Source organism: Alternaria arborescens, assembly GCF_004154835.1.
Source record: "Alternaria arborescens strain FERA 675 chromosome Unknown contig_14, whole genome shotgun sequence".
Classification (NCBI taxonomy): domain Eukaryota; kingdom Fungi; phylum Ascomycota; class Dothideomycetes; order Pleosporales; family Pleosporaceae; genus Alternaria; species Alternaria arborescens.
Window position 1 is genome coordinate 300,148 of NW_021167869.1, and position 24,495 is coordinate 324,642.

The 24,495-nt window shown below is 50.5% G+C and overlaps 9 protein-coding genes across 9 annotated transcripts; 3 read left to right on the forward strand and 6 right to left on the reverse strand.

Annotated features, from left to right (window-relative positions):
• Positions 1-1,005: 1,005 nt before the first annotated feature.
• On the forward strand, positions 1,006-3,494 carry AA0111_g6563 (hypothetical protein; the record flags this gene model as incomplete). Its single annotated transcript, XM_028652799.1, has 3 exons — positions 1,006-1,412; positions 1,459-2,061; positions 2,111-3,494. The coding sequence occupies 3 exons, from the start codon at positions 1,006-1,008 to the stop codon at positions 3,492-3,494; spliced, it is 2,394 nt and encodes a 797-aa protein (XP_028505744.1).
• A 2,182-nt stretch (positions 3,495-5,676) lies between these two features.
• Positions 5,677-6,381, reverse strand: AA0111_g6564 (hypothetical protein; the record flags this gene model as incomplete). The annotated part of the gene is made up of 1 exon (XM_028652800.1): positions 5,677-6,381. The coding sequence occupies one exon, from the start codon at positions 6,379-6,381 to the stop codon at positions 5,677-5,679; it is 705 nt and encodes a 234-aa protein (XP_028505751.1).
• Positions 6,382-6,932: 551 nt separating this feature from the next.
• On the forward strand, positions 6,933-7,517 carry AA0111_g6565 (hypothetical protein; the record flags this gene model as incomplete). Its single annotated transcript, XM_028652801.1, has 1 exon — positions 6,933-7,517. One exon carries the CDS (start codon positions 6,933-6,935, stop codon positions 7,515-7,517), a length of 585 nt encoding a protein of 194 aa, XP_028505750.1.
• Positions 7,518-7,651: 134 nt separating this feature from the next.
• AA0111_g6566 (hypothetical protein) lies at positions 7,652-7,864 on the reverse strand (the record flags this gene model as incomplete). Its single annotated transcript, XM_028652802.1, has 1 exon — positions 7,652-7,864. One exon carries the CDS (start codon positions 7,862-7,864, stop codon positions 7,652-7,654), a length of 213 nt encoding a protein of 70 aa, XP_028505749.1.
• Positions 7,865-9,374: 1,510 nt separating this feature from the next.
• AA0111_g6567 (Asparagine synthetase domain-containing protein) lies at positions 9,375-11,127 on the reverse strand (the record flags this gene model as incomplete). Its single annotated transcript, XM_028652803.1, has 2 exons — positions 9,375-10,415; positions 10,459-11,127. 2 exons carry the CDS (start codon positions 11,125-11,127, stop codon positions 9,375-9,377), a joined length of 1,710 nt encoding a protein of 569 aa, XP_028505748.1.
• Positions 11,128-11,397: 270 nt separating this feature from the next.
• On the forward strand, positions 11,398-13,836 carry AA0111_g6568 (hypothetical protein; the record flags this gene model as incomplete). Its single annotated transcript, XM_028652804.1, has 1 exon — positions 11,398-13,836. One exon carries the CDS (start codon positions 11,398-11,400, stop codon positions 13,834-13,836), a length of 2,439 nt encoding a protein of 812 aa, XP_028505808.1.
• A 627-nt stretch (positions 13,837-14,463) lies between these two features.
• AA0111_g6569 (Sulfate permease 2) lies at positions 14,464-17,016 on the reverse strand (the record flags this gene model as incomplete). The annotated part of the gene is made up of 3 exons (XM_028652805.1): positions 14,464-16,533; positions 16,580-16,725; positions 16,779-17,016. 3 exons carry the CDS (start codon positions 17,014-17,016, stop codon positions 14,464-14,466), a joined length of 2,454 nt encoding a protein of 817 aa, XP_028505752.1.
• A 1,063-nt stretch (positions 17,017-18,079) lies between these two features.
• On the reverse strand, positions 18,080-19,588 carry AA0111_g6570 (hypothetical protein; the record flags this gene model as incomplete). Its single annotated transcript, XM_028652807.1, has 3 exons — positions 18,080-18,239; positions 18,306-19,423; positions 19,481-19,588. The coding sequence occupies 3 exons, from the start codon at positions 19,586-19,588 to the stop codon at positions 18,080-18,082; spliced, it is 1,386 nt and encodes a 461-aa protein (XP_028505923.1).
• Positions 19,589-21,983: 2,395 nt separating this feature from the next.
• On the reverse strand, positions 21,984-23,138 carry AA0111_g6571 (hypothetical protein; the record flags this gene model as incomplete). Its single annotated transcript, XM_028652808.1, has 1 exon — positions 21,984-23,138. The coding sequence occupies one exon, from the start codon at positions 23,136-23,138 to the stop codon at positions 21,984-21,986; it is 1,155 nt and encodes a 384-aa protein (XP_028505924.1).
• Positions 23,139-24,495: the final 1,357 nt, after the last annotated feature.

Below are 24,495 nucleotides of genomic sequence, written 5' to 3' on the forward strand. Positions count from 1 at the left end.
TGCTCGGCGGCCTGGGATGTGGGGGAGATCGCCGCGCACGTCCATGCCCGAGAGGTTTGTCGCGCCGGCGAGGAGTGGTCCTGTGCTCTCAGTTCGGAGAGAGATGTCGAGGCGGAGATGGGGGAGAGTCGAGCATACGACAGCGGCACCTAGTCTACGGGACGGCCAAGCAGTCACCTTCGGAGAGTCGACCGGCAGGAGTTTCTTTAACCAAAAGAACAAAGCGCGTCGTCGTATGGGCCACAAAAAAACGCCTGCGCATTACCGAGCGTCCCCAATCAGGCGGCGCAAAAAGGAAGACGAAGCATGACACGCCCCGTCGTTGGTGCGGCGTAGGCTGATGTGGTGACAGGCCGAGAACGTGTCCAAACTCTGGGAGCCGAGAGACTGACGTGCAGCGTGGGCATCGTCTGCAACGGCGCCCTGATAGGCTGCCCCTTCTCCCAGCACCCGCTCTAGCACTTGCCTATCTTCATCTCGTCGCTCGTGTCAGCGTCACAGCTGTCCCTTTCTGCATTGTCTTCTTGCTGCTCGACTCAGCGGGGCAACACCGCCGTCTGCTGCCTCCCAATTCGTCCATACAGCCGCGGCACTGCGACCTTCAAGGGTTCAGCGAGCCCGCTACGCCACCCGTCAAACCGTTCAACACCACGAGAGCGCCAAACCACCATATCCATCGCTTGCTGCACCGCCTTTTCGGCAACCTGGTCCGCGGAACGCATTTTCTGCATCGCCGCGCTATTCCCACAACGTCGACTCGACCGAGCCTGGTAAGTACCGTCCCGTCTCGTATCGGTCGTAAGGCGAGGGACCTCTTCACTCCACTGCCGCCCTCACCATGTAGTCTACATCCATATCCATGCATTGTGTCTAGTGCTCTTTTCGTTCAGTCCCTGCGCCTGTTCTTTCCATGTCATCCTCTATTTGACTACGTCTCGGATGGTTATCCACTCAGCGTCAGGTGATCGTGCGATGCATACTTACTTGTCCCATGATAGCAGGAAGATGGTGCTGGAAACGCCATTATTACGGGTGAGCAGGCCAGTCGCCGCTTGTTCGCGATGTCGAGCAGCAAAAGTCAAGTGCGACGGTAAACTGCCCGCATGCACAGCATGCGAAAAGTCCAATCGGGCCTCAGAGTGCTCGAGCACCAACGACCAGTTTGCGAGAGGCAAGGAAAGGAGCTATGTCGCGACTCTCGAGTCTAGAGTTGAGAAACTAGAGAAGAAGATACATGAAGCCCGTGCGAGGCGCAAGTCTTCTGGCGTTCTGATGTTGGACATGTCTGAGAACTCGACCCCACGTAGAGCATCTGTCGATACCGTAAAGGCAACGAGACCCATCAGCAAGAGGGCTGAGAGACGTAGGGAAGCCTCAGAAATCGACGACCTCGTTTCAGATTTTGGTCTCCTGTGAGTGCTACCCGTTAATCCCGGTGTGTTGTACTAACTCCCCAAGCGCCGTGAATGCTACAGCAAGAGACTTCTATGGCTTCACAACAGAGATGTCTTACGCCCGCTTGATTCGATCGGCCAGCGCTAAAGAGCCACTCCCAACCGGCTTGATCAAAGCATTGCCTCCAAAATACGCAGCAACACCACTGATTCAACATTACTTAAATAACATCTTCACCTTATGGCCAGTCTTCGAGGAAGCTACTCTTTACTCTTCCGTAGAGGCCGTCTATTCACAGGGCGACAATGCAAAACCCTGGGATCGCTGGAGTGTGCGTATGGTTTTGGCCATCGCCTGTCTCTCCCAATCCGAATCGAGGGGTGATACACATTACTCCGATGCTGTTGGCCACATGAATGCGGCTCTTGAAAATGCCGAAGATGTACTACATCCTGGTTACGTCTCCAGTATTCAAGCTTTGATACTCTGGACCATTTACGCCACTATGGATCCCCATCATTTTGACAGTTGGACACTAGTCGGCGCAGCTTCCAGAGCGATGGTAGATCTCGGCATACATCAAGATCCGTCCAAGACTGTTGCAATGTCACGGCCGAAGCTAGAGATCAGGAGGAGAGTATATTGGTGTGTATACTCTTTGGATAGGTAAGTCCATGTTTCCTCTTCTCCCTCTTGATCGCTAACCACCCGGTAGATCGACATCGCTCGTTCAGACTCGCGCCTTCTCATTCTCGGATGAAGCTGCGAATGTCGGCTTTCCATTCCACAACGCTTCCATCTCACCAAAGTTTGCTTCGCCTACATCTCAAGTCTTCCAACAGTCTTTCGATACAGCTGTCGATCTCTTCAGGATACGAGAGATTCAGTCAGAGTGGTATATGGACCTTTTCCAATCTGGACGGGAGCCTTGGCAAGAGCCATATCAATACATCTGGAAGCAGTATAGCAAGATGTCAGAGTGGTTCCAAGACATGCCTCTGAGTACTCTTCCTGCCGTGAAGTCATTCTTCGAGCTCGAACTTCTCTACAGCTACGTCTATATTCTCTCGCCAAGCCCGCGGATACCTCATATTCACGAGTATGCTCAGCGTTTGATTTTCGAACATTGCATTGCATACGCTACGAACCTACTCGCCATACTGGATAAACCTTCCAACACTGTCAAGCCTCCAGTCACCTTTTATGACGCTATGCGCGCTTACATGACAGGCCGGCAGTTTGTGGACGTTCTGTCACGCAACATGGAGATGATCCTTGACCCAAGACCACCGGTACCTCCAACGCCACTGGCTCCTCAAACAGAATCCGAAGATCCCCTGGCACCACCTGCACAGGTCAGCGCACCACCATTCCCATCACCACTACTTCCTGAAGGACAGATGCTGCCATTAGACCCCACCGCTCGTGCCATCAACGCTATCCATGACTTCACATCAGTACTATCCAAATTTGGCCTAAGGTTTGGCTTTACCCACTGGCGTGATCGGTTCCAAAGAGAGTCCGCTGCTCTATCTGCACAGCTTTACCAACGCCAACAAGCATCACCGCACACTTCGCCTCCAGTACAACAAATTCCGCCACCTGTTACCTACCCTCCACAATGGGTACCGATGCCATCGGTATCTCCACAGGCGCCACAACTCATGTACCCAGGAGGCCCAACAACACCACCAAGTCTGTTCCCGCAATCTAGTCCTTTCGCAAGTTCCATGTCATATAATGGCACTTCGTACGACGGATCCGGTCATAGTCCCCAACCACACGGTATGACATTCGACGCGAGCCCTGGCCAACAGACGTGGACAACTCCGTCACCTCAGCCGTTACCTGAGTTGCCACAACCATCCGGCGGCCAGAAACGAAGAGCTATGGTATATGGCCCAGGTTTACCGGCGCCGCAGTCCGGACAAGGTCACAGTCCTGGTGCGTCGTCGATATCTGGGCAGGATAGCAATGGATGGCCACAACAGGAGCAACAACAACAAGATACAAACAGCTACTTCCAAGCGCCACCTTCTATGCCGCACCAACATAGTAATTCGTGGACGCAAGATCCGTCGCAGGGAAACTGGGGATGAAAACTGCACTGTTGCGATCGACATCTAGCAAGAAATGACATTCGAATGGTGCATGGCGCGCTCACGTGAAGCCAAAATCATAGCCTAACAATGTCGAATTATGTCCACGGCGGCCTAGCTAGTTCACTCTACATGTATACGCTGTAGCCCCGGTCCATGATATGATTGGTGTTGAAATTGGAATGTGACCACTGCCCATATACCTTGCTGATCTAGTGATAAAACGTTCTCATGGCGTACACTATTTGGTGCACGGTAGTGCACGATGACTACTCTTTACCCAACTGGTGGAACAATTTTCATGCCGGCTTCGGAACCACAACTTTGACTCATTACAAGAACATCCCAGTGGAAGAGATCATATGATAGTTCGAAGGCTTAGTATCGCAAAAAGGGCTCTCTGTTGTCACGAGCATTGTGCGTACTACAGGGCCTTCATCCGTCGACTCCAGAAACTGCACGTTTTGCCAATCAATGCCTTCCGAATGCACTGCGGCATGTTCCATGCGCATGTGCTCCCAAAACTGCAATCTATCGGCAAAAACCTCCTGTGCACATTCCCGAAGGGCGTGAGACTCTGCATGTGTCTGCAGGGTATCCAAATATTCCTTGGGTGGTCTTTTGCGAGGGTAAGAATCGATCTTAACATTACATAGGTTGCACCACACAATGTAGACACGCGGTCTGGACTCGACTTGAATTCGGAAAAGTGAATGCCAGTCGTGAAGATAGCGGCATGAATATGTAGAGCATACCCCATGTCGTTGAAGAGCCACTTGGATGCTTGGAAATGTGCAGCGACAAGCCGAACAGGTATACGAGCCAACACTACCGCGATGTTAGCGAGGAAACAAAGCTAGGTCCTTGCAACCTACCTTGAGATATTCCTTGGTATGACTGGTAATCTACCCGGCCACCAAGCGGATTTGCATGTACTCTTCTTAAGATGACCAAAGACATGGTCCAGCCGTTGCATCCAAGTGCTAAAGACCATACCACAGAAACCACAGTTTAGAGCTGCTTGAGACAAAGAAGGATTGTCTCTCTTCCATTCCTCAAGGAGATCTTTGGGCATGAAAACCAACTCACCCTCTCGGCCAATGTGAACTCTTTTGATATGTTGGGAAAGGTGATCTTCTCGTGTAAAAGTCCGATCAATTTCAGACTCTGTCGCACATCTTCCGAAGTGACATTCGACCAGGTGGCTCAAGAGAACGTCGCGTTGACCGCAAACAAAACATTTTGGTAGTCGCATGACTGTATTTACGCTTAAGCAGCAGATCCACTGATAAGGCCAATGATGAACGCCTTCTTCGTGTCGTGCCCACGAAGATCGATTGTTGAAAAGCTTATCGCAATCAGGCGACGTGCAAAAGTAGGGATTCTGCCTAGACGGCCTATTTTTCGTAGATGTCTGCCGTAAGTTTCAGTTGGCTGTATGTATGACAATAGAGAGCAGCGCGAACATGAATCGATTTACTTACATTGGCGCCATGTGATGGAATCCAACGTTTGCGTCCTCGGCGGGACCCCCTTGAATCGACCGAGATACGGCTGGGCGAGCTTTTAACGCTTGTATGGGAACCATGTGAGCTCATTGAGCTCGTCCTACTGAAGGTACGTATTCGAGAGCGGTGTCTGGGTTCTGGGATCTGGGAGAGATTCGTGGTTGATGAATTCCAGCCTGCATTGTTGGGTGGTTTGAGGTATACACAAAGCCTCTCGTGTATCTGGCAGGGAAAACAAGTTGGAGTCTCTCCGGTGCAGGGAATGTTTCCGCGCTGACAAGCGGAACAAGACTGAACTGGTATCTCTAAGGAATTGATAGGCGGTTCCTGCCCCACAGGTAAGGGCAATGCAAATTGATTGTAGTCGGGCTGTAAGGTTGACTCAATCACTGCAGTAGAGATCGGGTCCAGAATCGTGGGCTGAATCAGATATCGCTCAAGAGAAACTACACTGGGTGTAGGAGAAGGTCTATCAAACCGCTGTACACTACTACAAGCTACCGCATTTCCTGTTGACGAGTTCCTTTCGGTTCGGTCATAGAGCTCAGAAGCACAAACATCTTGGCGCATGTAAGTTTTGCCTGCATACAAGCTATTAGCAGGATTGTAAAAAGGGAGTAGCTTCCAGAGTCGGATCCTAGTAGTCAAGCACTAAGTCCTAGGGTAATGGAGCCTCAAGATTTCTTACTTTGTGGAATCTTGCGCGATCTCGCATTCGCGAACCAAGTCCTGATCACTCGTGTTGAAAGCCCGGTTTTATCAGAGAGCAAAGCGTACTCGCTCTCTGAAGGGTATGGATTGAAACCAAAGTACTCATCTAATGTTGCGCGTACGTCCTCAGGAAGCTTCGTCCTCGGAGGCTTTGCGGTGTTCGATGCCGAGCGCTTCGTAGATTTGTGTACATCAGACGGTCCTAAAGACGATGACTGACTACCGTTCAATTCTTGAGCTTTGACCACGAGCGCTCTCGATATGATGGTATCCCTTTCGTAGTCCGCGATCGTGGTTTCCATTAGGTCGGGTATCTGGCCATGCATTGAATCTGACAATATCTGCTGGTTCCACTCGAGACTACCGAGGTTCGATGAAGGTCCATCAAGACTCAAACTCTCCAAGAAAGGATCGATCTGGTCGAGTTCAGGAAAGGCGTCGTTATCGTTCATGTCATTCCACGTGACGTCCACCCCACCGTCGAACTGTAGAAAACTCGGGTCTGGCAAATCTATGTCATTTGCCATTGCAGTTGATAGCCAAGAGTCGCTCAATGTTGGTATAAAGCCGTCATAATAATGTGGCGGTAGAAAGTCGTCTGCGGGATCGGATGCGAAGAGGGCCTCAAAAGTCCCGGAATCAGTCGGGGCGGTCCAGTCATGAGCCATGATGGCTAAGACAACGGAACTGTAGGTGATGAGATAAACAGAAAGGTAGAGCAGTCACCTCAAAAACGTGAATTGGACTTGCGAATGACATGGTGGAAAGTGCAGGGTTGCAATGACAATATATGATGAGGCTGAGAAACAAGGTGAGCGAGTTGAGTTGCGAGGTTAGAAAAGACAATACAGCAGTGTCGGTCGTTGTTGCCCAATCGGCTTAAGCCACCGCGTTTACCCATGCGATATGCAAGGCAGAAGAACAGGGCGAGAAAGACGCGATTCGCGTACAGTGATCTCGTACAGGAGACAGCAATGCAGCAGGACTATGACGAATACGTTGCGATGAATGGGTATGTTTTGGTGCGAAGATCGACAGGGCACCCACCGCCGGACATGGACGACCCCCACTTGAACCGCGGGGCATCCGCCGCTATCTCTGCACAACACCAGTAACCAGTCTCACATCCGACGAAATGCCTCACTACACCCTCGCGCACGCATCGAAACATAGCGCACTATCACCAAATCCTTTAAAACCACCCTGAGCCACCGTCACGATGTCGACACCCCTGGAACGCGCTCTGGCAGCCATCGACGGCGCCCACGCGCTCGACCCAAACAAAGTAACCATCAACAATGAAGAAATGCCATACGAACTCCACTACGCGCAAAAATGCACTTCCTACCTCGAGAAACGCGCCCCTGATGCCTCAGAACCCCTTCGCATAGCAATCCGCGCCCAACACTTTCGCCGATGGGAGGTACCACGGTCCAGCTACCCAATGACACGCCCCGGCTACCACGCCTGGCGTACCTACCTCAAGAAACGACAAGCCGAGCTCGTTGAGCAAATATGCCTAGATTCTGGGTACAGTAAAGAGGACAGCGAGACAGTGGGCAGTTTGATACGGAAAGAGGATTTGAAGGCCAACGAGGAGACAATGGTGTTGGAGGACGTGGCTTGCCTAGTTTTCTTGGATGACCAGTTCGAGGCGTTTGAGAAGGAACATGATGAAGATAAGATTGTGAGGATATTGCAGAAGACGTGGGGGAAGATGACGGATCAAGGGCATGAGTTGGCGTTGAAGATTCCTATGGGAGAGAGGCCTATGGAGTTAGTGAAGAAGGCGCTGGCAGGGTAACACAGTTGTGAATTTGAATGTTGAATAAAGTGGAGATTTTCATCTATTACTCGTGATGTGAATTTGATCGTTTTGGGTATCGTTCTGAGCCTGTGATATATCCTTCCCTCCTCTTATGGCTGACATGTTGAAGCCTAAGCTCCACCCTCCCTCTTAGCGTACTCCTCCTCCATCGCCTCCTCGTATCGTCGCTCGGCTTCCTTCTCCTGCTCGGTTTTCTCACTGTGGGTCGCGCTCGCTAGAGCTTGCGTAGCTGCATTCTGTACGTTGTGCGCCGTCTGCGCAGCAGCTGAAGACTGCGTCGCTGGGGTGGATTGTGAGGTGGTGGAAGGCATTGGGACAGGCATTCTGGCTGTTGCTGGTTGTTGGTGAATGTGTCGTTGAGTGGTATACTAAGACGTCTGGTTCGGGAGATTGAATGATACTGAGACTTTGCAGGTAATGATGAGAAGGGCTTGAGGAGTGCGTGATGGCTGCTATATAGACACATAGCGTTGCGTCATTGTGGCGGTGCAGCTGTGGCTGGAACCTTCTACGACATGTGATTCGCCACTGATTATCGAGAATCAATCATCGCACGTGAGGACAGTTTGCACATAAGGATGCACGTTCATTTCGGCAGTCCAATACGCGTAAACATGGATGGGGTTGGTTTCAATTCTGTTCAGTAAGAGCTGAAGTGATGGCGTGTGTAGACACGCAAGGCCGTTAGGGATCCTCAACCTTTCCTCACGGTCATCGTATTTAGAGCTTCTTTCCCTACGAGATGCTGCAACTAGAACCTACACCATATTTCATTCAGGCGATGTATGCCGTCAAGACTGCTGCAGTCTCCATACAAAGGTCTCTTCATCTTGAGAGAGTCGCGTAGTTCTGGGCCGTGGTGCCGGCCAGTAAGTATGTCAGCCCCAGTAGAGGACTTGCCATTCGATGCAAACCTTTGGCCTTCTCAGTCGAGTGCGACATATTTAAAGAAGGCCCATATCGAAAACGGCTCATCTGGACCAAGGTCATTTAGCCTGCTTTATCTACTCTTGTTATTGCTCTCATTGGGGGTTACGTCATCTACTTTGCATTTGGTATCGATGATTCCTGCTGCAATGAACTTACATGACTTGATGATGGCTTTCACCGTCCTTACGACATCACATACTCTGACTTGAGTAGAGGTTGATATTGATTTGCTCGAAAAGAAAGGTGATGGAGGTCATGGAAAAGGCCGTCATGGTTCTGGTGATCATATTTCTGGCGGCGATGGTTTTAGCGGACATGGAGGCCACGATGGTGTACGGCCTGACGGAAGCGCCTCTGCCAGACAGAAAAGCACTGGTTCAAACTTCACCGTTTCAACGTTTTTTTCGGATTCTGGTTTGGGTGGCGCTTCGTACGGTTGCGGCTGCGCTTATGAAGTAGCAGTTTGTGTCGATCGGGCTACCTCACGATCGGTGCATCCTTGCCTGTTGACATTCGAGTTTTGAGTGGTCGGTCGGAGATGGTGAATGGATAAGGTGAAGATTAGCGGATAGTCGTTTCATTTTCTTCCTTCCTAAGCTTATTTAGGATGAGACGATGTCACGCAGCATGCAAATACCAGGCGATAGACAGACCGATATGACTAGACAGTGATGGGCATACTGTTTGTTGTGTTAGTACAAGCACAGTACAGTACCCAAGATAACACAATGATATTGACAAGGCTCAGACTTGCCTTTTCTGAAAACGAATCAACGACACCACGTGCTTGAAGGTTCGCCCATCCATCACTAGATAGGACAGCCCAGAGGATATACACCGGTGTCTCAATCGCTTGCTCGATTTGTAATCATTGCCAAAGGAAAAAGATGAAGATGACTAACCTTATTGACTTAGAACATGTGTGCCCTTCGTTTTGCCTGTCTCCATTTTGGCAGTGCGAGCGCCGAATTGGATCGCACGCTTCTTCTCCGCAGCTACTCTTTTCATGCCCAATTGCCAGGCCAGCAATCGAAGAGCGCGCTTTCCAGGCTCGAGGAACTGCATAGGATCTTCACTATCAATCACTTGCGTCAGGCCGAAATCGCACTTGGCTGTCACCGGAAGACTCAGCGCTAATGCGATGAAGTCTTCATCAAGGAACGGAAATCGAACTTCCCTACTGCTGTCGCTGATAACTCGATCGTCGCGACCCAGGTTCCTTTTTCCTAGTCGACTGAAGTCAAGCTCCAGCTCTTCAATCAGGCCGGGGTATCCGTGCCGAGCAAAAGCTACGGCATGTCGTTGATACCCGCCAAAAAGCTCGTCGGCCCCCAATCCGGATAGGAGGACGTGTGCGTTGGTGGTATATGGCTCTGCGCGAGCCCTGTCTGAGAGGTGCGCTAGACCATTCCCGCGTGAGGCGAAATACAGCGCGAACGAAATGGAAAGGTCCATTTCCGTATTGTGCGGATGCATCAACGCCATGACAGTGCTACGGTGGGCTTGCGTCTCGGTGTAGGGCACGTTGACTTCGACGAAGCGCCACTCTCGCCCTGGACAGACTTCTATGAGCTCGGCGTGTGACGATCGTCCAGTGATACGGTCCGGGCAAAGCTCGTACGGACTGGTTCCTGACTCGAGATTGGAATGGATTCGAGGGTTCTCAAAAGCGACATTGAGGAGGTCGATAGATTCGCTGAGCGGTAGGAGGTCGTGACACATGCGCGCGAGGATTGTGCAGTCAAGGCCACCAGAGAAAAGGATGCCGACCTGTGCGTCCTTTAGAGCTCCCGGCGTCGCATTGCTGGTCACTGCCTCTCGTATATGCTGAGTACGCAATTTGAGCGACCTTTCCAACGATAACCTCAACTGCTCGGTCGCGTCCGTGTTCTGTGTTGCAGGTTCGATGTCTACAGTTGGATTCATAGTGGGAAATGGCAGGGTCTGAGTCTGTTAGCAGGACTCGCGCACCAGATGACCTACCTACGAAAGATAGTCCAGAGTCCTCTTTCGGGTCTGAGCGGCGGTGCGGAATCTTTGTAACTGGCAACGAGTTCGACGTCGAGTCTGCGGCATCGACATCTAGGACATAGATGCCATCGGCTTCCACTTCAGTCCAAGACTCACCAGAAGCGTTATCGCAAACGCTAGACAAGACAAGTGTGCCGTCTGGAGTTGACTTTTGGAGCAGCGACCGCCGTCCCAGACAGTCGCGTCCATAGTAGATGCGATTGTTAGGTGCATCGAAGAAAACAAGGGCATACGGACCCCGCACGCCTGACAGCAGCTGAATGACGCTTTTAATGGATGTCTCGCCTGTACTGGCGCATGCATTCAAGAGCTTAGTGAAGATAAGCTGAGAGTCATTGCCATCAATGACATGTCCAGCAATGCTCCATGCTTCGCCATTCCAACAAAGAACGGAGCCAGTGGCGACGTCTTTGAGAGGTTGCTTGACAACGTCGTTGCCGCGTAAAGCAAGGACTGTTGACAGGAAAGTCGCGTGAAGACGCGTTGGAGATGCCTTGGGGCTGGATTCGATGACAGTTTGATGCTGCCCTGTGCTATCAGGCCCTCTGTTCTGGAGCAGTTGCTGAGTATTCGTGTCAGGCGTCACATGTCCAGCTCGGCTGAGCGAGAAGAAGATGCCGCACATGGTCGGGCTGGTGTTCGCAGTGGAGAAATGGTTTTGGCAACGGCACGTTTGACATTGCCTGACGCGCTAGTGGGGGCCGCTCGGAGACTCGGCTTCTAGATGCCGGGAGACCATGTGGACGATGCGCAGGTGCAGGCGCAACAGACGACCACGACTGAGATAGTTGACATATATATGCCCTGCTAGAGCTATTTCGAGCTCCATAGAAGACCCATGGACACTTGATCAACCACCTATCGCCTCTCCACAATCCCCAGTCGCAGTCGGTCTATGTCTCCCCCGAACTCAACTCCGCAACACGATGCAGCCCAAGACAGCAACGCCGAAGCGAAGCTAGAGAAGGTCGATGACCAACAAGATGTGGCCACGATGAACGAGAGCGCGCCTCTATCCGGACAGGCCACAGATCCAACGGATTTGGCAGACGACACGAATACCACGACCGGCGCGGGGCAGCCAGTCGAGATGAAGGCCCAAGACGAGGGGCACGTATCGAAGGAAGGGTCGTCGGAGATGGTAGAGAAAGTGCACGAGACCCCGGAGGAGTCGAAGGCGACCCCCGCTGGTGCAGAAGTGGACCAGAGTAAAGATATGGAGGCTGTGCAGACATCGTCTACGGCGCCAATCGAGGAGCTCACCACCAAGACAGAGACTGTAGCGCTGGACCGCGCATCAACACCACCACCTGAGCTCAGCGAGAAATCGGCAGGCAAAGCACCTATACGATCACCTTCGCCTCCCCCTCCACCGCCCAAAGACGACAGATACCTCACGACGAGTAACGTACCTAGCCGAACTACTTCCCCAATGTCGCAAGAACGATCAAGTGGAAGAAATTCCGAAGACGCTGCGGCTGACGACTATGCTGCGAACCATGACGGCACAGGAGACGCTGTAGATAACTCGCGGGAGGAGATACAGAGCATCATGGATCAGTTCGAGGGGGATGGTGGGCCTGGCGAGACTGAGATCATGTCTCCCAGACTGGAGATAGCGACCCCCATGTTAGAGTCGCCTTCAACTCCCTACCCACCCCGAAGGTCAAGTCTTGTGCCGCTCGACAAGCCCTTGCCTATTCCGGCCGACGATGCGGCTTCGATGACTTCACTTCAGTCTCCACCTCCTCGCACTTCCTCTCTACACCGCGTTGGCACTGGTACCTCCTTTGCAGAACCGACCTCGCCCAGCGCACATGCTTCCAAGTACAAGCCAGCGCAGCCAGCACCAGAGCCTGAGCCAGACCTACCCTTCGACTTCCACCGCTTTCTCGAACAGCTCCGTCACCGGACCGCAGACCCTGTCGCCAAATTTTTGCGCTCTTTCCTCTTGGAATTCGGGAAGAAGCAATGGATGGTACATGAGCAAGTCAAGATTATTGGAGACTTCCTCGAATTCATCAGCAAGAAGATGGCACAATGCGAGGTATGGCGGACGGTGTCCGACGCCGAGTTCGATAACGCAAGAGAAGGCATGGAGAAACTAGTCATGAATCGGTTGTACACTCAAACATTCTCGCCCGCAATCCCGCCTCCAGAGCCTGCATCACCACGCAAAGGTCGACGGAGACAAGAGCCGCCAGGACCAGGCCGAAGAGGTCAGCATCAAGAAGACGTAGAGCGAGATGAGGTCTTGGCGCAGAAGGTGCGGATATACAAATGGGTCAGTGAAGAGCACTTGGATATCAAGCCTGTAGGTGACAAGGGCAAGAAGTTTCTACATCTGGCCCAACAAGAGCTGTTGAAGATAAAGAGCTATCGAGCACCCAGAGACAAGATAATCTGTATCTTGAACTGTTGCAAGGTCATCTTTGGATTCTTGCGGACATCAAATTCCGATCAATCTGCCGATGCCTTCGTACCGCTTCTCATCTATACGGTACTGCAAGCGAACCCCGATCATCTTGTCTCGAACGTACAATACATTCTGCGGTTCCGTAACCAGGATAAGCTTGGTGGAGAAGCAGGTTACTACATATCATCCTTAATGGGCGCCATCCAATTCATCGAAGGTCTTGACAAGACCTCTTTGACCGTGACTGATGAGGAATTCGAGAAAAACGTTGAAGCGGCCGTCTCAGCCATCGCTGAACGCCATGCAGCCGAGGAAGCCGAATCCTCGTCTTCATCTGCGTTACTACACCCTACTGCGCCTAACCATAAACGTATGCCCTCACCTCACTATCATCACATAGCGGAAAAGACGACACCATTACGGCCGGAACTCACACAAAGAAATTCGATGGAGGCAGAGACTGCAGGGCCACGACGGTCGACCAGTCTAAAGGATCGCAAGTCTGAGGCGGAGCAGCCAGAAGAAGAGAATGCCGCTGTCGCAGGCCTATTGCGCACAATACAACGGCCACTTAGCACTATTGGTCGTATCTTCTCGGACAATGATACCCACCATCCATCTGGACCTGCGTCAGCCCAGAAACCGCATTTACCGCCACGCGCGTCAACGGAGTTTCCCGGTCAGGTTCCTCAGTCTAACATGAACGAGAAGCAACGACCATCGCATGAGGACGACCGACAAAGGCAGAGGTTGACGGCAGAAGATGTCGCTGCGCGACAGGCGTCAGCTGAAGCAGAGGAAGCGAGGCGCATACAACGTCAGGAACACAAGGTCGTAGTCGAGACGCTGACAGGCATGTTTCCCCAGCTGGACCGGGATGTCATCGACGACGTGGTGCGGCAGAAGGAGGGTCGGTGAGTCTTGTTCGAACGCCACTAAAATGATACCCATAAAGACTAACAAATATCTAGTGTTGGTCTTGCAGTTGACGCATGTTTAGCGCTAGCGAATCCCTGATACACATATTCATAGGTTCATGGTCGAGTATTGATAGACCTCTGACCTTCTGATATGAATGGATATTTGTATCTCAAACCATGCTATTGGTTCAACTCAGGGATATGATAGAAAGCAATTGTACCATTGCTTTAGCTAACGTCTTAGCGCAGTGACAACAACAGATCTTAGTTTCTGCTATTTGCCTACATCATCGCCAGCTTCCAACACTGAACCTCTATTCCCAACCATTTTACATGAGGCAAGTCATTAGTCACCAGGATCCATATCAGCTGTTAGATGTGTTCTATAACATACGTTATTATTGTCTTGCGGACTGTTTGATCCCTTGCAGATCTAATAGCTTATAGGGATAAGATGAGATATCATCCTGGTAGTATCATATCCTGCGCTTCTGAAGCTGTAGCCGTCCTGATATGCTAATGACTTCAATGCTAATGTAATGCCAAATACAAACGCCAGAACGCTGAACGCCATGCATACCAACAGTATCGATGAATTATGAAACCGTGATAACGAAACGGATCTCTACGCCTCACCCCCTTGGTCATGTGATTGTGACCATGTAGTTGACGAACAGCTCGTGCGCGCCTCAAGCTGGTCAGCCTTCTTCGCATCACGAACCGCAGCGTCAACGGCGTCGTGAAGATCGAGGTGGAAGAAGGGCCTATCGACTCCATGGATTGGATAAAATCTTCTCTTCTCGGTCGCAGAAGTCGACTGTACCTCAAGAGCATGCGTTTCCGCCAACTCCTTGCCCTGTTCTTCGTCTCTATTCTGCACATGCCGCCGTGCAGCCTCCATTTCGTTACGCTCATTACCCGTTGTACCTAAAAGACTGGTCGTGACGGTATAGGCTGGACACCATACTCCCATATGGTCGGCGTTGATCGTTGCAGGGAATCCAAATCCTGCAAAGGTGAGCGCCTTGCGTGTCCACCGGTTGTGCACACCAGCAAAGTGCCACTCAACCAGCCCGGGCGCAGCATGCCGGTCGAGCGTCTCGCGCAAACCTTTCAATCCGTCAATGCTCGTGATGTCTAGAATGTTGACAGTGGAGAAATCAAGAACAATAGCCCTCAGAACTGGAAGAGAGGAAGACTCTTCAATAAGCTTCTCGCTAGGCGGCGCGTCGCACCACAAGCGATCGCAAGCCCGGATACCGTCATCGGCTTGGGTTCGGCGCGTATGCGAGGTGATGTAAGAGGTAAGATAGTCAACGTGGTAGGCCTGATTGATGTAGTTGAAGTTCTCGCTGAAACGGTAGATGAAGACGCCAGGATATGCCGGTTCCACATTGATGTCCGGGTTATGGTTGTCAGTGGCGTCGTAAGGTATGTAGACCTGTCGGGAATCTTTTGCAGTACTGGTGTCATACGTGTTTTCTCCATATGTCTGTGGAGGCAGCGATGTGCCTGTTGTCGACATAGATTTATTGCAGAAGCGATCGTCGCGAACTATGCGCGTCACCTCCACGGTACCTCGAAACTTGCCCGGACTCTTTGCCATTCGGACGAGAAGCATTGCGAAAGACAGTCCCACAGTGATGTAGATTGCAGTCTCAAGGTCGGTGAAGAATGCAATGACAACGCCACAAACCCAAATGAAGAGCTCGAACGGTGACAGTTGGTAGTATTTGTGCAAGTCCTTGGGTCCCTTGATCAAGTCGACGGTGGAGTGTATGATCAGACCAGCAAGCGCAGCATTTGGTATGTAGTAGAAGACAGCGGTAAGCGCATAGAGCGCCAGCACTAGGACCACTGCGCTGAAGACGCCAGATAGTGGGGTACGTACCGCAGCCTTGGAGAGAACGGCAGAAGCACCAAAAGAGCCTGTGCATACGTAGCCACCGACGAAAGGACTTAGTATGTTGGCGGCACCTTGTGCAATCATCTCCTGTGAAGCAATGACGGTGTAATTATGCCTTCGCCCAAAATTCTTAGCGATGGCGATATGTTCGACGATGAGGATAATGATCATTGCCGGGAGCTCTGATGCTACCAAACCAAAGAGTTTGCCATTCATCGAGGGTACGCCCGCGTGACTGAATCCCTTCTCGATGTGGCCGACAATTCGAAACTTCTCTTGGCCTGCAGGGGTCGTTCGATGTACAAGCCAGCTGATGAGAGTGTAGAGCAGGATAGTGAACGTGAGGCGCAGTGATGAGATCAAGGACCACATCTTCTTCTTTCGTGGTTGGCGGACCTCCATCTTAGCGCACAAGTTCTTGATTAGGTAAAGAAGCACAATGGATGTGATACCAATAGCCGCGTCAAGCCTTGCCCTGGGTAAGCCCTTTAGGAAGTTGACGTACACCTTGTACGGGGACTCACGTGTGTTGATCCCTCTCACCCCCATCAAGGTCGGCAGTTGTGTCGAGATGATAGTGATACTGGCGGATGTGACGAAGGCGGAGATGGGGATATATGGAATAAACTCAATGATGAAGCCGAGACGAAGGATACCGAAGACTAGAATAATGCTTCCAGCAAGGAAGCTTATCGCATGCGCTATTTCCTGGGGCTGATACACACCAGGGTGTTCGGCTTCGATATTGCTGACTGCGCTTCCGATCAGTAGTGACCCGACTGCTGTCGTCTGGTTATGATTAGCTGCGTTTAGCTCGCCTAGAGGATTTACTTACACCTATGACGATGTCTCTAGACGTCCCGAAGATCCAGTATAGACACGCGCCTGTGAAGGTCGTGTATAGGCCGAAAGCAGGTGACAGGCGCGCGAGCGACGCATAAGCCATGGCTTGCGGTACCACAACAAGACCGACCGTGATACCTTTCTTGAATTAGCCGTGTGTAATAAGAGTTTCTGGAGATTACTTTGCATACCTGCGATAGCGTCTCCAGCCAGCCAGTGTAGATTATAGCGTCTCAGCCACCGTACGCTCGGAAACAACTCGCGTACGTATTCTGCGGCATCATGTGAAGTCGGGACGCATTCGCGCAACCATTCTGCTACCGACGGGTCCTCCTCGATGTATGCCTCTCCGATTGTATCTTGCGCAATGTCCTTGAAGGATGTCGTCTGAGCGCTACGGTCCTCCGAGAAGGTGGGTAATAGTTTCATTATCCCAGTGTTGATATCCAGCGTTCTGCTGGGCAAAGAGCACGTATAACGTTCTAAATTGATGGAACAAGAATAAGAGTAGTGGTAGTTGCGTTCAATCAAACTTGGTATGTCGGCAGGCGTAGGTCGTGAATCTAATGTAATGATAACGGAAGCAATGTGCGCGAAGGAAAAGGGAACCACCAAGTAATGAATAGACGGACCGAACGTTTCTGTAATAACCGGGATGTGTTCTCCGTTGAATCTGACGCATTGTCATGCGCTGTGCTTGGAGCATTTTACCGATGGCCCGAAATCATCGGGCGATAGGTCTTGGCGAAGTCGCACCGATAAGGTACTGCGACTCACCGCCGTCCTTCCCCGTCTTGGGACTTCGCGCGACATTCTGATTGTAAAAGAGCATGGTTTGGTAGCTGCGAACGGCCATAAACCTCCATGTCGCGTCTGACGTGTTCGAGTTGTTAAACCTTACAATCGCGGCCTGTTCAGGATGGATATCCAGGTAGCAATCGCCTCGCCAGCAGGTCTCCCGGCACGTACAGCGTGCTCGAACACATCTCGGCCAGCGGAAGTCGGTGTGGCAAAGTCGCGATTGGACGATGCTGGGTTGTTGGAAGGTGCAGCTGATGATGGGGATGCGGCGACGAAGCGATCAGGCACAGTCCGAGCGACATCAATGTGTCAGTGCCAAGCTTCCACGACCCACTTCGGGCAAGAGGTCGTGTGTGGACTGCGGGGAGTTACTAACTCAGTCTCAGCACCTGTCATTCAGATGCCAATCACTGACTATGAATGAAGGAGAAAGTAATCGCTGGCTTTACTTTTTGGTAACATCGCTATGCTTGTTCTTTCTTCCATTGTGATGGCGCTGCATCTGTGGATAGGCTAAATATCGCTGAGCAGGAAGAGCGGTCACGGGCAATTCCTACGACATCTACAGCACTAACTATACATGGCATGCGACAGTCATGTCTGAGTCTATTCATTCTGGGCACTAATGAGTCCACACGTTCACCGGTAACACATTGTGTGATCTGATCCTGTACAAGCGTGTCGTTGGTGCTCAGTCTAGTCCCCACTGATCTTCGAAGCCAGCCGCGGACTCAACTTCCTCCAGGTCAGGTAAGTTTTCATCTTCACTGCTATCGTCATCTTCTGTAGCCTCGTCTGTATCGTCCCTGTCTTCTTCATCTTCCGCGTGAGTATGGTCAGCGATACGATTACTGCATTTACAGCATGTGCACTCAACATGCATGCCTTGAGTTCTCATCCACTGACGAACCACGGACCGACCAAGACGTTCGCCGCGGATACACTCTCCGTTCACGTATACCGAAAGAGAATGGTCATGGTTCTCAACGAAGCCAAAATCGTCCTGTGGCACATGCGCGAAGTCAGCAGCCGAATGATCCTCGTCAGGGTAGTTTTCCCCTTCTCCTCCCCCTTCTTCCTCGTCGTTGCTGATGTCTTCGCCATTCTCACTAGCGACATCGTTCTCGGCACCTTGCTGAGGCCCTTGAACTTCTCCTTTGCACCAATTGCACACAACTTTCGGTTCAGCTTCCGATGTGAACTCCGCACCACAGCCGCATACATGACTGTGACCCTCCCCTATCTCGTCTGCTATTGGAGCATGGCAGCGTAGATCTTCATCTGCACGGTCTTCTTGGGTGTAACAGGCCGCACACAGCCACCGGTGTAGAAAGCGCTTGCGTAGGCTACAAGAACATCGCGCTAGGCCTTTCTTCCGGCGTTCTCGGTAACACGAAGGACAAGTCAAATCTTTGCGCTTGTTGACAATCATGTTGAGCAACGAGACAATTTGAACGCCAGAGTATGGGTATTCTGTGCGACCAATAGGCTCGATGAATTGGTGGGTGCCCAAGTCAAGGTCGAGAATGCGCTGAAAGGGCTCAGGGTCGCCAATGGCAATAATATTCAGGGGAATATGAGTACGGCCTTGGTCATGCAGAGGTTTCATGTCTTTGATAGGTAGATGCCAAGCATCTTCTTCCGAGTTCTTGAGTGGATACACAGCGATGGCTTCAGGCTGGAGAAAGCAGAAGCCTGCCCACCAGCGACGCTGGTCAAATCCAGAGTCTTCTGTGAGGAAGTTATAGAGAACATGTATCCGGCATTCGTCGCAGGTGTTGACTCCGCACTTCGCACATGGGCGAGATTCTGTCGCGAAGCCGAGTCCAGCACAGTGAACTATGGGTTCGAACGTTTTTACTGAGCAGATGCAATGGCTGATTGCCCGAGCAAAGCAACCAATTCCTGGACACAGAGTTTTGGAGAGAAGATTGGCCTTTGCATTGGCGTCGTCCATACGAATGTGCTTATGGAAAGCCTGCGAGATCAGGGTAAGAACGACGAGATCGTCGGGTGTCAAGAACGAGACTAGTGCCTGCAGATTGGTATCAGTATTCTGAATGGAGTACAAGAATAGCCTTTGCACGCCTACCTCCTGAACCGGATATGTAGCAAGAGCGACAGCGAGCGGTTTATCGGAGTTCGATGTCGCCGGTGGGAGCGTCCAAACGCATTGCGCTTTCTGCTGTACCGAGGCCATCGCAGATGTCTTGTTGAGTGTTAGCTGAGATCTTTATAATCGCCAGAGCAGCTTCAGTTGCAAGAGCAGTAAAGCACGTCTGCATCAAGATTACTTACTGTCAGAGTTGCTAAGACACGCTTATTGCTTATCGAAATTCAAGTCGCGTCCTGCATTCCTAGGCGAACTGAGAGAGGGTTAAGGGCAGAATCTAATTGTCAGTTGATCCGATCAATGGCTTTGCGGAGTGAGAGCGACAGAAGCGGCCAAGGAAGTCGCAAACGGCACGTGCGTAGGTGACAAACAAATCGAAGGTCCACTTGCAAAAGAGCACATATTCCAGCAACTACGTCTAAGAGGTTGCCTTCACAACACGGACATCTGGAAGAAAGTGAAGTTCACGCTTTTCAGGTTACAATTATTGGCGATGCCTCCTCCGTACCATTCCGGTTCACCCGAGAGTAGGTCCGCATCAATCAACTTTGACATCGCCCCATGTACACCGCAATATTAGAATATGTAGCACTGGCATTGGAATTCCAAGCCTGAGGTATGTGTATCGCAGGCAGAAGAATAGTAACGCTCGTACCTAACACCAGAGATGTGTCGAGAGCTTCTGAAGACACCAATGGGTGTACTAGAGATGCATTATGATATGCTAGATCGACTTGTTTGTTATGCAAATTTGATTGTTTTCTTCGAAATAAGTCAGGTACTTGGATGAATTGGAAATAGATGCATACTTGCATTGTAAGGCTTCATTATCGAGGAGTATCTGCAATATAATATCCATTGCGTGGTACACACATCATCGCTGCGTCAATTCCTAATTATGACTCGTCATTAGCGATGTCGTGGATGTTTTAGATGTACTTATTATGTGCCTTTGGGTGATCGCTAAAACCCCAGAAAACTTCGTCGCTACCGCACAATGCTGTCATATCGCATAGTACCACCACTTGTATCCGACGAACTGGCGCTTACTGATGGAACCGAGAAAATTTATTGTTGTATGCATCTCCGATCTGTAAAGGCGCCTTTCCTAGTCGTAAAGACTGCCTAACTTGCAGTCGCGTAGGATGTCGAGTTTGGTACCCTCCAGACCGGTTAGCATGTCGGCTGACATTCAGTCGCGACTTGTACTAATTCACCTTTACTTTCAGCTATCGGTTGCCAGGCTTGGCCATCTGCATACTGGTGACCGTGGCTCTATCCTGTCAGCTTGCGTTCTGATAGGGTAGATGACATCCATTACTTTACCCAGCATCTATCCCCTCCATAGACATATGTGCGTAAGTTTCTCGTCTTCCACATTTGAGCTGCTCAGATAGGCAACCTTCCATTGCTTCTCCCGACCGACCTGCCTCCAAACTAGCAATCGTCGATTTGTCCTCTCTTTGTGAGCCTTGGCTGGCCATCTTGCTAGCTGGCTGCGTGTATGGTTGCGCCACTGGTTTCCAAATCATCGTCCAAAGCTCACCCGCCAAGTTCATCGTGTAATCGAATGCGCCTTCCAGTAGTGGCCAGAGGGGTTGATGGTAGTGATGGTCCATGACACACTCACAGTGGGGGGTAGTTGTGCGTATCTCAAGCGTGTGTTTTAAGTAGGTGTCAAAATCTCACCGAAGTTGTATTGCTTGAGGTACCGGGAGTTATAGAAGGTTGTGGAAGTGTGCCGAGAGATAAGGTGAGAGATAAGGGTCCTAATATGGAGCAGCGCAGTGGGGCCGAGCGCGGTACACCAAGCAGGAATTGATCTTGATTGGGGATCGACCTCTTCTACCTCATTACATGTAGGAATCAGAAACAGATACTCTGTACTTAAGCCGCTCTGTTTCAAAATATCTTCGGTTATACATAGTGCGAACACTTGACGCCAACGTTGTGCGCAACGTTAATATGTGTCTAGTTCAGTCACCGTACCAGACTCGACAGTTCTAAATGATACTTATGTACATGATTTTAGGAAGCGAGGAGCATGCGAGATTAACGGTGCTTGTGCAGTGATACACGTAGCACGAACACGTTCACATTGCACTGCTCCAGGTGTCAACCGAAATCTAATTGCGCTTTCCGTAAACTTCATCGACAACGAATTAGAGACATACTACGACTCATTATGAAGATCATTATTGACGCTATGTATGGCAGAATCGAACACCAGCGCGATTGCAAGTTGACGGCTTCCAAGATCTGCCATTAGTAAGTGCGCCAACGGAGACCCTCACCCTTGCATAGGTAACACCGCGTTCGTTCTCGAGACCCAATTAATAATTCTACCTAGGTAGCGCTCCCCATTCATGATACTTGTGGGAAATACTCCCAAGAACAATGAGCTTATGGTAAGTTCTCAGTGGATAAGGCATAGAAGAATGGAGTAGGTAAGATACCCGTGGGAGCCTCATTTTATCCAAGGTCAATCAGGGAAGAACTCTGCTCGGCATATTGCGCACTTGTACCTACACTCATGCTGAACTCTAAGCTGTGCGTCTAAACATATAGCGCATATCGCATGGCTGCAAACATTTAATTTCCGCATCTCAGTATCTGCGTCGGCGCAGAGGGGGCAGGATGAGTCGGTTGAGCCGAGTGCTATAGAGACACCATCCATATCTGCGTGTTCCGGACCACGAAGTACATCTTGAACATCAAAAACTTCAAACTCGCGTCTATGCCAATCGAAATCGTCGTACTGGCTGAAGTCATGGTTCGCCACATGTTCAGGTATGTGTTCTTGATAGTTTTCGTCCTCGTCTTCGTCCTCGTCGAGCTCGTTTTCGTCGTCTGACATGTCTGGAAGGAAGAAGGCGCTCAGCAGCGGCGAACAATATGAAAAAAACCTACTGAGGGATTCATAGAACATAGCAACCCTCTCTTTGATATCAGGTTGATACTTGTTCACAGTATGACTGCTGCAAAACGCCAAGTCATTTATTAGCATCTGGAAGACGCTTTCGACGTGTTGTCGCAGAGGCTCATGGATCAGACGAACGAATGACTGACCCACAATGTTTCGCGCTTCCGATACAGGGGTGCAGGCGCCGTTCGTTTCAAGCTGCTCGCGTACAAACTGCTCGATAGTTGCACATAGGAGATCGATTTGCTGATTCGTACGAATGGCAATAGTATCGTTAGATACGTTTTTATCAGCATAGATATTGTTAAACATGTCGAACATGTCTGAGATTCGTTGTCCAAGGACGCTTCCCATCTTAATCGCCACAGCAGCCAACATACCTAAAGCACCGTAGGCTTCAGTAAAGCCCCTATCTTGTTGCTGGTGTACGTGCATGGAGAACTGACTGAATAGCTCAATCAGGTATTCACATTCCGCATCAGGATTTTGAACGTCTTCAGTGTGTCTGTAGTAATCAGCAGCAGTACGCTTGAGTGTACTTACGATTTGCCATGCTCGATCACTGTACAGTGTAGACCATGTTGCTTCCATGTAGTCATCACAGAAAGCTCCAATAGCGTCTTCGATTGCATTGCGAAGCCTAAAGGCATAAATACTGTCGAAATCTGAAGGTATTTTCTCGTTGAGACGGGCAAGTGCCAATACAGCCCACATGACGCCTAAAATTCAATGTATGAGATTAGCGGATATCTCATATGTCGGTCGTACATGGAGTATACCTACACGTTGGGTTGTCGAACTCCATGTCAAACATACTGCCAGGATCCGCGTTGATTGACGGCACCATACGTCTAATGTTGAAGTACTTACGGAATAGAGACACCGTAAATATAAGGCGCCTCAGCTACGAGGATGTAATAGTGGAAGCTCGAGGTTGAGTGGTAGATCTCGGAGGTTTGGGTATGGGACGGGAAGAGCTGTTTAGGTACATTGGGCAGGATCGCCCTTGGTGTGCTGTAAAATCAGAGTGTTACAACGTGCCAGGTCCACATTGTAGATGGAAAGTGCATGTTCACAGCAAAGAGTTTAGGTTGTGTCGTAAAAGGCATGTTGTACACATTGTTTCAAGCTCGCAGTTTTTCCCAGATCTGCCCTTCAAGGTTGATGACAACAATGAGTCGCCTTGATGTGCAGACAGTGGTCCATATGAGTCTCTCTGGAATATGCGCAAGATATCTGGCGCGGTCTGTGTCGCATAATCTCGTTATAGGAGGGCACCTTCTGCAGGAACGATATCGCACGCGAGTAGGAGAGTCTTCTCGAAAGAGTGGAAGGTCAGAATCATACTCCTTTGATGGCTAGTAAGGAAAGTTTCGGGTTAATTGACATCATGGTGCGATGGCAAGACACCTGGGTGCTGTGAAATAAGTTATGTTGGCATCCGATCAGAGTGCGATGCAACTCTGGGGACTTTCATAGACTTGTGCTAGAAGGGGCGGGAGAGGGGAGGCCAAGACGCTAATTGTAGATCCCCATCTCTTTCCTTCCAGCTATCGGCATGATGCCGGCATCGGCATCTTGCTATCCCAACAATCGACCGATAACGTGTAACTTTACAACACTGCACGCTCCAAATATATGATTTGTCCTAATCTGCGCACAAAAAAAGGAAAGGCATTCGAAGCTTGGTCGATCATTGGCCACCAAGCTAAACAAGCAGGAGGATAAACGCCGACGCTCGGCCCTTGGTCTCTGTGAACCTGACAAGCCGCTCAGCCATGTGCTATGGGATTATCAGAAGAGCTTTTCGAACTTTTTTCCTAAGGTTCCAAACATAACTTGATTGATCGACCTCTGCTAATATGCTCACTCCAGCATTTGATCTGCTCGAGAAAAGCTACATCCCAAAAACAAACTTTACACTGCGAACCCTGTTCGTTCATTCTTACAGCATAAGATCGGGCGTGAATAATTTACCCCCAGACTTGTTACAAGTGAACCCGACTAAGAAACTGGTCAGTAGCATATTTCAGTTTTCTTTCTGCGACTGTATTTACCACTAGTAGCACAG